This window comes from Polistes fuscatus, unplaced genomic scaffold (genome assembly GCF_010416935.1).
Source record: "Polistes fuscatus isolate 324 unplaced genomic scaffold, CU_Pfus_HIC Scaffold2, whole genome shotgun sequence".
Lineage (NCBI taxonomy): Eukaryota > Metazoa > Arthropoda > Insecta > Hymenoptera > Vespidae > Polistes > Polistes fuscatus.
Window position 1 is genome coordinate 1,140,277 of NW_025113096.1, and position 12,007 is coordinate 1,152,283.

The 12,007-nt window shown below is 30.8% G+C and overlaps 1 protein-coding gene across 8 annotated transcripts in view; it reads left to right on the forward strand.

Annotated features, from left to right (window-relative positions):
• Positions 1 to 8,052, forward strand: part of LOC122516914 (tyrosine-protein phosphatase 10D) — a 40,499-nt gene extending 32,447 nt beyond the window's left edge. For 5 of the 8 annotated variants that reach the window (XM_043635132.1, XM_043635133.1, XM_043635131.1 and 2 more), the window contains 9 exons: positions 169 to 546; positions 1,925 to 2,117; positions 2,415 to 2,429; positions 2,539 to 2,707; positions 3,334 to 3,586; positions 3,777 to 4,034; positions 4,150 to 4,534; positions 5,195 to 5,284; positions 6,277 to 8,052. In XM_043635132.1, coding sequence (XP_043491067.1) covers positions 169 to 546; positions 1,925 to 2,117; positions 2,415 to 2,429; positions 2,539 to 2,707; positions 3,334 to 3,586; positions 3,777 to 4,034; positions 4,150 to 4,534; positions 5,195 to 5,256 — 1,713 coding nt within the window. In that variant the 3' untranslated portion in view covers positions 5,257 to 5,284; positions 6,277 to 8,052. The remainder of the gene's footprint in view (positions 1 to 168; positions 547 to 1,924; positions 2,118 to 2,414; positions 2,430 to 2,538; positions 2,708 to 3,333; positions 3,587 to 3,776; positions 4,035 to 4,149; positions 4,535 to 5,194; positions 5,285 to 6,276) is intronic. The other 3 variants (XM_043635137.1, XM_043635136.1, XM_043635138.1) reach the window with 3 other exon arrangements.
• Positions 8,053 to 12,007: the final 3,955 nt, after the last annotated feature.

Here is a 12,007-nt window from a genome sequence, read left to right on the forward strand (position 1 = left end):
TGTGAGATGGAAGTGTATAGATTGATATTATTAATCGTGAAAGATTATAATTTACAATAATACCAACAACTTAAAAGATAGGAGCACGCGGGCAACCATATTGGGAATATTTTAATGCATCATCGGTAATCCTATCGTTACTTTAATCGTTCGTTCGATTTTCTTCAGGGTTCTACGCACACGCAGATGCAAGATTTCAGGCCGATCGAATTCCGTGGTGTCATAAAGTCCCTCATACCTGGCAAAACTTACGTCTTTCGTATTCAAGCCGAGACTAAGGTCGGTTATGGTCCTGAATTTGTTTGGAAGCAAAAGATGCCAATAAGGGCACCGCCAAAACCGCCCACTCAAGTTGTACCAACCGAGGTCTGTCGAAGCAGTACTACGATACAAATACGGTTTAGAAAGAATTACTTCAGCGAACAAAATGGCGCTGTAACCTCGTATACTATAGTCGTTGCCGAAGATGACAGCAAAAATGCATCTGGTTTGGAAATGCCTAGTTGGAGAGATGTTCAAGCTTACAGCATTTGGCCACCTTATCAGGTAAACATCATTTCCGATATGTATTCCTTTTCTTATTAAAGAAAAGAACAAAATATTTGTTAATTATCATAACCTAGCTATTATCAAAACGCTGCTGTTGCAGTTTTCATTCAATGCAAAATCCGTGCCACTGTCACGAGGATAATTTTCCACTGTAACGTCTCGGCACGTCTTGCGATTACGTAAAACAATGTGTTAGACACACGATTGGATGATAGTGTGTAATCCTTTTTTTTGTATATATATCGATGTAGGAGTTAATGATCCGTTGAAATTGCTATATCCGGTTAATCATCGATCCTTTAACGATTAATCGAGTAAAGTAATTATAAATTGAATCTTTTTGATATAAAAGTATACTTAGGCATCTAGATTGATCATCGTAAACGAACGGTATTGACGTTAGATACCAACGAGACAACAACAGATGCGAGTAATCAATTCAACGAATTATTCCAAACAGCTCATTAACTTGTAAGATCACGGACTAATCGCATAAACGGCTCACCATCACACGCGCATTACACGGACGACCGTGTAACTTAGAATCTCCTTCATCTCTCTAACGCGTTATATGTGCAATGCTATGTCAAACGATAGAAGTACTATGCGTAACACTGTAGTTGTTACTGGTGCTTCTAATCGCGAACACGCATGATTGAGATTTCTAAGATGGATACTTTGAAGAGTCTTATCGTAAATACTAGTAAACTGATCGTTCAGGTGAAGTTTCTTTCATTAAATTTTTGTATCCTTTAATCGAACACTTTTAACTTTCACGAGAGAGTTCGATACTATTATTATAATTAATCTGAAGTGATTACGTGACTCGTTGTTGCTCGTTATTATGAACGAGAATATTTAAGTAGTGTTTTTGTACTTTGTTCATTTATTATTACAAGTAGAATAATACGTATAACGATTGTTTAATCGTGAATCGAAAAATAAACATTTTATTTGTTATTCTCGAGATAAATGATTCTTTCAAATCTATATATGTATTTTCTGAAAATCCAAACGAATGGTAATGTTATTATATTATGTAATGTGGATTGAAATATTATGCATTAATGCGTCTGATAAAATTTCAAGGAAAAATGGTAATTACGTGTATACGCGAATATCGCTTTAAACAATGAAAATAGATTTGACTCGTTTCAATCGTCACAATGCGCACGATATGAGTCACACACTCGGTGACAATTTCATTTAAATCATTGTACCTTCGATAGTTTTGATTACATCATTTTTACGTTGTTATGATTTCATTTTTAATGCGATTTATGATATAATCTAATTCGTATGTAAAGTAATTTTAATAATCGTGGATATATCATTTTTTTTCCATATAACGATTCGCATTTTACATCTTTCCCAGGTTATGGAACCTTATTATCCTTTTAAAAATGGATCCGTTGAAGATTTTACAATAGGAAGTGAAAATTGTGATAACAAAATTGGTTATTGCAACGGGCCGCTTAAATCTGGTTCAACCTACAGAGTAAAAGTACGAGCTTTCACAGCACCCGACATGTTCACGGATACAAGCTATAGTTTTCCAATTCAAACAGGTGAGAGCGATCGGTCGGAAAGATTTATAATTTTAACGTTTACCTATGATAATTAATACGATATTCAAAATAAAATTTGAAACAATTTATGATCGATAAGATAAGATTCACGTTGCGAGCGTTTGGTTTTTCTTTTTATTATTTTATCGATATTCAATAATTCTTGGAGTATTTTTTTCTCGGAATAATTTATAACGATCATAATTTATTCTGAAGATTATTAATATAAAATAGAACGTATTGATAAAAACATTACTAAATTCATGCCTCGTTATTTCGTGTACATGTCTGTCCAAGGATTGCTGCTGGCAGGTAATCAGAGTTCTATTGTATAATTTATGCGAATAAATTTTCCATAATATAAGCTCGATATACAATGCAAATCAGTATATTCTGTATTCGTTGTGTTTCTTTTTAACAGATAAGGATAACACTGCTATAATTGTTGGAGTTACTGTCCCGATTGTTCTTTTACTGTCTTTATTGGGTATCGGTTTGCTCGTAAGAAGAAGACGAAGTCAAGGAAGGAAGACTACCGAGACCAGAGCCACCGACAATTTATCTTTACCAGACAGTGTTATTGAAACGAGGTAAGGTATTTATGTTAATTAGTCAAATATTCATCTTTCTTTCTAAATGAGATAATTAATGAGTCAGTTTATTTAGATAGTCGTAAAAAAAAGAAAATAAAACTCCGATTATCAAGTAACCCACGAGGAATGAAATAATATACACCGATACGATATTTAATTCATAGTCTGTCCATAGTCGTTGAAGTCATACTTCGAACTGCTGATAAATATCCTAAATGACGATGACGTAAAAACAACGATATCGATCTTCCATAATTTTTTTCTTTTTACTATTCTTCATATCGACAGTCGTTAATTCGTATTTTTTCTTTTTCTTATGACAGCGAGTCTTTTGTTTATTCATATATTTTCAATTGATTTTCCAAGTGTATGTAGTTTTTTTTTTTAATCGTTAATCATTCGGACGATATATCGATATAAATGAGTATATGTGGACAATTTAATCGATATGAAGTAATTATGTCAATAGCAGTGCTTGTTTTTTCTTTTCTTTTTTACGATTAGACGATAAAATGTGTAGAGATCATTATATTCATGAGACTCGATCGTATGATGAATGAACGCGATTTTTCATTTTTAATTCATATTATTTATACTCTTTTTTTACTGTTTCTTTCTTCTAGTCGTCCCATTAAAGTAGAAGATTTTTCTGAACATTATCGAAATATGTCAGCGGATTCGGATTTCCGTTTTTCCGAAGAATTCGAAGAGTTGAAGCACGTTGGAAGGGATCAACCATGTACCGCTGCCGATTTACCATGCAACAGACCAAAAAATCGTTTTACAAATATATTACCTTACGATCATAGTAGATTCAAATTGCAACCGGTAGATGACGAAGAGGGCTCGGATTATATAAATGCTAATTACGTTCCTGTGAGTAATATACCAAAGATATATATATATAATTTATTTAAAAATAAAACTATACATTTTTTATAATATATTAATATAATATGTTATAATAAAATATATATTAATATATACTATATATTAAAACTAATAAAAGGATTTTTTGTTAATAATGGTTTTGACTTAACGAAAAATTTATTTAAATTTTATTCAGGGTCATAACTCGCCAAGAGAGTTTATAGTAACGCAAGGTCCTTTACACTCAACGCGAGATGATTTCTGGAGAATGGTGTGGGAGAGTAATAGCAGAGCTATAGTTATGCTCACGCGATGTATCGAGAAGGGTAGAGAAAAGTGCGATCATTATTGGCCCGTGGATACATTGCCCGTTTATTACGGTGATATTTGCGTAACCATTTTAAACGAGGCACATTATCCCGATTGGAGTATCACCGAGTTCATGTTGTGCAGGGTATATATATTTTGTTTCCTTTTTTGCTTTATACATTTTTCTTTTTATTGTTAATAATATTAGGGAAAAATATCGAATCTGTATTTAAAATAAATTTGTTTTATTTTATATTTAGGGTGACGTGAAAAGGGTAATACAACATTTTCATTTCACAACGTGGCCAGATTTTGGAGTACCTAGTCCACCTCAAACGTTAGCAAGATTCGTTCGAGCATTTCGAGAACGTGTTAGGCCAGATCAACGACCAATAGTCGTTCATTGTAGCGCTGGTGTAGGACGTAGTGGTACATTTATCACCTTAGATAGGATACTTCAACAGATTTTGGTATCGAAATACGTAGACATATTTGGAATAGTTTGGGCTATGAGAAAGGAAAGAGTTTGGATGGTACAAACTGAACAACAATACATCTGCATACACCAGTGTCTACTTGCTGTCTTGGAAGGACAAGACACTACGGGACCACCTCGTGAGATTCATGACAATCAAGGATTCGAAGGTGAGCGTTTTAAATTTTTACCGGTTTTTTTTGTTCTTCTTGTTTTATCGCTACACCAAGTATTTTCAAGTGATTTTTTTTTCTCTTTTTTTTCCCTCCCCATTTCATTTCATTTCTACGTTTAATATACGTCGAGTCGTGTAAAATTTGCGATGCATGAAAACAGGATAAACGATATAGAATCTCAATGATTTTGTTGAGAAACTATCTCAAATTCGTATTCGTGTTTCACATATTTGAATTTTATTCATTTTTACTATTATCGAAAAATATGCATTCCTATGGGATATTAAAATGTGTTACACGAGCACGAATTGTTTTCTTATCGCCTGTGACATATATAAATATAAAATGAAAAGAATAAGTTTTTGTTGAAATCAATTGTCTAACGTCAATGAATATCAAATTATTTCTAATAAATAATAATGGTGGCGGTAAATAAAATAGTAGTGTGGGGTAGTGGTATAACGGAGATCGGTAATGAGAGTATAGGAAACAAAATAAAAAATAACAATAATAATAATAGAAAAACAAAGAACAAATAAAAATAAAGTAGTTGTGTCGCTTTTTTGTGGGGGTTAATCAAAATCGTATCGCCTCGTTGTAAGTAGTTAACTGACAAAACACCTTTTGCTACCCTTTTATAACATTTGAATCCAGGAAAGAATCGAAGCTCGGTTGAAAACGCTAAGAGTCCTGCCGAGGATGAAAAGGAGAGGTGACCTTCGAACTCCGAATCCTGCGTCGATGGTAATTTCGACCGTCGCTTTTTCTCTCCGTGCACGAATAATTTAATGTCTTGCATCTGTTAAACGTGATATCATCAAATATATAACATATTAAATCAACGTATATACACGTATGTTATATGCGGGCATATATAACGATGCATGCAAGTTGAGATCATGAGACAATAAAAACAAAAAACAGAAAAAAAAACAAAAACACGAAAGTAGCCGGAGAAAATTGCTGATTAAAAAAAATAAAAAAATAAAAAATAAAAAAGAAACAACAGTCCACTGATCGTTAGAGTTTTGCGTAATAGAACGTTCATTTGTTTATCATTAATTAAAGGCAAATAAATGTGTGTGAAAAGTAATAAAAAAAAAAAAATGAAAGAAAGATATATCATAATTCAACCAACGCTGCTGCTGCCGCCTCCTGCATTGATGCGATGTTTGCCAAAAATATTATTTGCCTGGCCTACAATTATTAACAGCTTTAACGCTAAACTAATTTGTTTTTTTTTTTACTCTGTGCAAAACTAAAACTCTCATTTCTTTGGTTAAATATCATTAAAATAAATGAATAAATTATAAATAATCTTATTAACCATATTAAAAAATAAACAAAAATAAAAAGACACACTGTACCAACAACAACACACACGAGTTGTATAATATTCGTGTAGAAATAGTGAAAGCATTGTTTTCTTCTTACTGAAATATTATAACGCTGTGTAGTGTGATAACTCGCCTTTTTTTTCTTTTTTCTTCGATGCGCGGGTCTAATAGTAAGCATAATTTTCTAATCGAAGCATGATATTATATTATGATATTTGATACGACGAATTATTAAAATAAGTTTCCATTTCTTTTTTTTTTCTTTTTCTTTTTTTTTTCTTTTCGTTTTGTTGTTTTTTTCTCTTCTTTTTTTTCTATCTCTTTCTCTCTTTCTCACACACGTTTTGCGCTAACGAAATAATCTTTTCTTTTTCTTTTTTTCTTTACATGTCTTTGCAGATGACGAAGGAATAGCAGAGTCGGGAATGTGATGATCCAATTAATGATTATCAAGGACAATCGACTTGCTGGGCAGCATGAACGTCTCATCTATAAAAAAAAAACTAAATTAGAATATATCTGACGTGTTGTACGTCTGATTCTTCACGGAGATACTTTTGTTTTTTTTTTGTTATAAAAATCTCGTCGAAGAAAAAAACGTCAGAGAAATCTAAGAAGAAGGTGAACGTTCGAAGAAGAAGAACGAAGAAGAAAGCAGATCAACCAATCGAACGGATTAGGAGATTTTCGAATTAAAAAAGAAAAAAAGAAAGAAAAGACAGGTCGATCGATTTTACAGCCCCCCGCCCCCACCTAATTTTATTTTGGGGTTTAATACTCAACGACGTTTCAAATATTATCTGTCGGGGAGTATTTTGTTCGATTTAACGCGTCATCAACACGCGTTGTTCTCACACCAATTTTCATTCGCCAATATAAAAGGAAGAATAACTTTCAGTTCGATGGAAAGTTTGATCTCATTGATACTTTTTTCCGGTTGATTCGAAAATTGTGACCAATGACATTACGGTAACCCTTTGTGCGTAAGTAAATCTCGAGGGACGAAAAAAGGAAAAGGATCGAATTTAAAATTATTATGCAGTATAAAAAAAAATACATTAAATCTAATCGACAACGGGAATGATCCAACGTCGTGACGATGATCGTTGTTACTTGGAAGAAAAAAGAAGAAGAAGATGATGAAGATGAAAAGATATCGTCGTAATATATCTTCTAGGCGTTAGCTGCTATTTTCTGTGCATAGTAAATTATCATACGTGCTCGTGTTGATCCCGTTTATAGATAGATACAGATTTGCATATCATAACGAATTAACACAAACGAAAGAAAAAATAAAAAGCAAAAAAAAAAAGAAAATTTCAATTTGGGTTGTCAACGGGATCGATTCGCATTCGTTACGAATGTACTTATATATATTTTTTTGTTTTATTTATTAATTATGTATTTATTTTTTTTTTGTTAATTATACACACGTACATGTGCGTGCATACATCAATTTGAAATTATCGATGAAACATTTTTTTACTAAATTTTTCTTTATCATAATAATTTAGTAAAAAAGATTTTGTTAATTTTTCATTGGACATTTCTTCATAAGATTACAAATCCATTTATAATTATAATTACAATTTGTATATCGTAACTTTTGAATAGTAGATTTGCGACGAGTGCGTAATCGAAATCAATTCAGCGTTATTATCATCATCTAGCTGTTTGTTGCATACAAAATGGCAACCATCCGTCCAAGAGCCGTGCTAGACGTGCCAATTAAGTGTTAAAGAGAATTTAATTTAAAATGAAAACGAAAACGAGGAAAGAATGGAGTATAAGATGTCGACGAAGCGAAAAAAAGAACACGTGAAGATACTGTTTTTTTTTTTGAATATCATTACTCTCGAGTTAGGCCAAGCAAGTTTAGTGGGAACAAGAAACTCGCATCTTCGTAGAAGCCATATCACTTTTTCGTGGATAAAAAAAAAAAAAGTCACTCGACCCGATAACATATGGTGTATTTATGGTTATCGAACTATTACAGACGAATATTCTCGTCAAACGTATGTTTTTTTTTTTTTCTAATATTATTGTTTCTTCAGTATTTAAGTTCGACTTTTTTTTTTTTAATTAAAGAAGAAGGTACGAAAGAAGTACTTAACTTTGTGTAAATTAATTGTCGAAAGCGAGAAAGAATGCGTGAGAGAGAGAGAGAGAGAGAGAGAGAGAAAATAAAAAAGAAAGTAACACACTCGAAATAATAAACAACGAGGTCCAATCGAAACATTTTTTTGCGATATTTTTCCAAATAGATAGAGAAAGAAAAAAATAACAAAAAAAATAAAAGAGGTATCAAAAGCGAGAAAATTTTGGAATAGAACGAACGAACATCGCGTATTTTTGGAAAACTTTTATTATCCAAATAGTGAATTATTGCATAGGGAAAATTTTTCCTTGCGTTAGATATGAATCGAGAAATGCTCCTCGAAAATAAGGAATAAATCAACGACGCGAAATTCTAGACTGAACGATTAAAATTTTGAACGAATTTATCAAAAAAAAAATAAAATAAAATAAAATAAAATAATACTAATAATAAAAAAAGAAAAGAAATATGAAAAACGAAACATGACAAAAAGAAAATGGAAAAAAGGAAAAGTTTAAATGTATACTAAATGATGGTGTTTTCCATAATAAAAGTCCTAACGTTTGTCATACGCGTATGCATACGGTATGTGCAAAATCGAATAATCGTCATTGTTAATATTTTTGAAGGAAAAAGAAAAAAATGACAAGAAAATGAGAGGAAACGAATCTCGCTAATTCGTAGTTTCTACCACAGTGTTCTTAAGTGCAAATAATATTAATGTAATCTAAGGTGCCCCTCGTGTCAACATCCCCCTCTTCGATTATTTAGAATATTTCTTACGATTAATTTTATTTTATTTTTTTTTTTTTTGTTTTTTTTTTCCTTTATCTTCGGGTAATTGGGCCATTGTAAATAATTATAAATATATATATATATAAAAATGTTTCCTTCGAAGGGTGCAAGGATAACACCTTTTTATCATTTTTGTAACATCGTCAAGAAAATGATCATCCACCATTTACAAGCTTTTACTATTAACAAGAAACGTACGTCATTGTTTTATCACAACTTGTGACCTAAGATTTTTTTGAAATTTTATTCAGAGAAAAATTCAAAGATCAATCCTACTTCCTCTTACTCTTCCACCCCGCTTCCTAGCCTCATCCCCGGAAGGATTTTCCTTGCATTCATTCTCGTGAAACTCATTCGTAGTTACAAGCATATGTTCGTTAGTCTTCTAATGTCAAAATAACAAAATGGTGAGCATGTATGATAAAAAGTGAATTCACAAATCGCTTATTTATATAGTTCTCGAATATAAATAATACTTTCCAATTGCTTCTAACATGATTCTTTTTTTTTTAATCTGCCAGTGTTCGTATCATTGTCGAAATATATTCTTAGAAAGCTATATCTTCGTAAGAGTAATTAAGTAAACGAGACATATTCGAAAAAGGGGAAGTATTTATATGTCTGTATTAGACGTTTCAAATTTTTACAGATTTCGATGACCATATCAGAATACGCGAACGAGAAAGGATAATGTAGGATTTATACATTAGGAAAATGAGGGGAAAAAATAATAGAAAAAGAAAAAAAAAATAGAAGAGAATGAGAAAAAGGAGAAGAAGGAGAAGAAGAAGAAGGAGAAAAATTGTTCTTTAGGCGTCAATAAAAACATTCGTAGTTCTACATGAAGAATTAAATACGCGACATTATTAGCCCATGAGTATTACCATTTATAATTTTATGTTTATTCTGTGATAAATCACGATTTGTGGTTCGCGGAGAAAGAATTATATATATATAAAAAGAGAGAGAGAGAGAGAGAAGAAGAAAAAGTAAACAAAGAATTGAAGGGATTGAAAACGAAATTGTCAAAAAAAAAACAAATGAAGAGAAAGAAATCAAATATAAATCTTTCATCGATAACGAAGAGATAAAGTTTACATAGGCGAAAGACAACAAGGTGATAGATAATAATAATAATAATAACAATAATAATAATAATAATAATAATAATAATATTAATAATAATGATAATAATAATATTATAATAATAATAATTATTATTATAGTAATATAATTATAGGGATGATAATAAAATGATATCGAGATGATTCATGGTATGTTTTTTTTTTTTTTAAATTTATCATGACGTTGTAAATATTAATTATAATTGCTTGATGTTAAGGATCACACACTTATGCATACATATATGTATGTATATGTATATGTATATGTATATGTAAACACAGGAACATCCGTATAAAAGAAAAAAAAAATGAAATAAAAAGTAAATATATGGATGTCTAAGTTTTTTTGTATATAAAGAAATTTTTTTATCGAGGCAGCTGCGAGAACAGCAATAATAAAATGTAAAACGACAAATGAATCTGCGAATAAAATAGAAAAAGATGAATACCTTTGTTTATTTCATGTCATCGATTATTTGTCTCCTTTTTCGTATATTCCCCGTGTATATTCCTACACTAATCCTTTTTTTAACTAAAATTTTTTCCATTAGTTTTTGCACTCACTTTATCTATCCCGACGGATATTAAAAAATCTTCTCATCAGTTTTATTATTATTACTATTATTATTATTATGAAGATATGCTATGCTGTGATTATTAAATGAAAATGATTTTTATATGAAAAAAAAAAGTTCGCGCAAATTGTAGCTCATTTGCTGTTTAACGTATGTTTTCCAAAATCAATGCAATTACGCGAAGAATAAATACGATAAAGAGCAAAACAGAAAAAAAAATACAGAAACAAATGTGTTACGATAAAATGCACGTTTATGAAATAAAAACCACCGATGCCGATTCAGATAAACGTAATGCGTACTTTTTTTATCTTCCAACATTTATTTTGCGCAACCGGGGTTTTTTCCTTTTTTTTCTCTTTTCTTTTTTTTTATTATTTTTGCTTTAAATTCACAAATAAATTTATTACACGCTAACTATTTAGAATTTATTTTTTAACAAAAATATCTTCCATCGTTACTCATTATAGTTGATTTTTTTTTCTGCAAAGAAAGAAATAATTATCGCACGTTGAGTTGATATTTTGTGCACTAAGTAATTTCTTTCTTATTTTTGTTTGTTTTATTTTTTAAACTGTTTTTATCCGTTCGTTCGTTCGTTCGTTAGTTAATTTTCAAGATGACAGGTTATTAATTTGTATTCATCGGTCAACGAGAAATTTAAAAGCATTTTTATGCTAGATTAGACGTCCTTCGGGATAATCTCGTTGCTTGTTGCTTTTCAGTCGTCGATGATGACGATGATGATGATGGCAAAGATACCGGCAATGGTGGTCTTGAAAATTTCGAAGGTAACGTTGGTGGTAACTTTCCTTTCTCCATTGTTTCACGCGAATTACTAGAATTACCCTTATTTCTGCTACTTGCCGAACGACCTGTTTAACAAATGAAATATATTTTATTATTTATTTATACGATTAAGTGTATTGGATCTTTTCCTGCTGGTACAGTGTATGATCCTACAACTGTATAAAATTTCAAAAAAAAAATCAACTATCAACTTAATTCTCTTTTTGTGTGTAAGTCCTATTATTTAAATATATATGTGTGTGTATGAATGAGTAAATCTAAAAAATATATATTCAATATGTATATTTATATTGATTATTTATATATCACATTTCATTATCCATTTATTCTATTTGTTTGTTTATTTTTTCTAGAAAATTTGTAAAAATATCTAGCAATACCAATTAATACCTCTAAGATGATTGAACATTCTTGAAAAAATTCCAGGAGTTTCTTTCTTTGTCTCGTCAATGGTTTCGTTAGTCTCATTAGTTGAATGCTTACGAAAAATCCTACTTAATGATCCTGCACGTGAATGAGGAAAGAGCTTCTTTGGTGCGCCGTCTTTATCTACAAGCTTTAACATTCTTCCCAAGGAATTAGTTTTGTCTTTTCTCGAAGATTCATTCTCACAATTATCATTCGGTTTTGTTGTATTCTATCGTTAAAAAGAGAATTTAATACAAAATTCAAGATTCAATTAAATTATATTTTATTTCAATATTAAATCATTGATAATGGAGATAAAA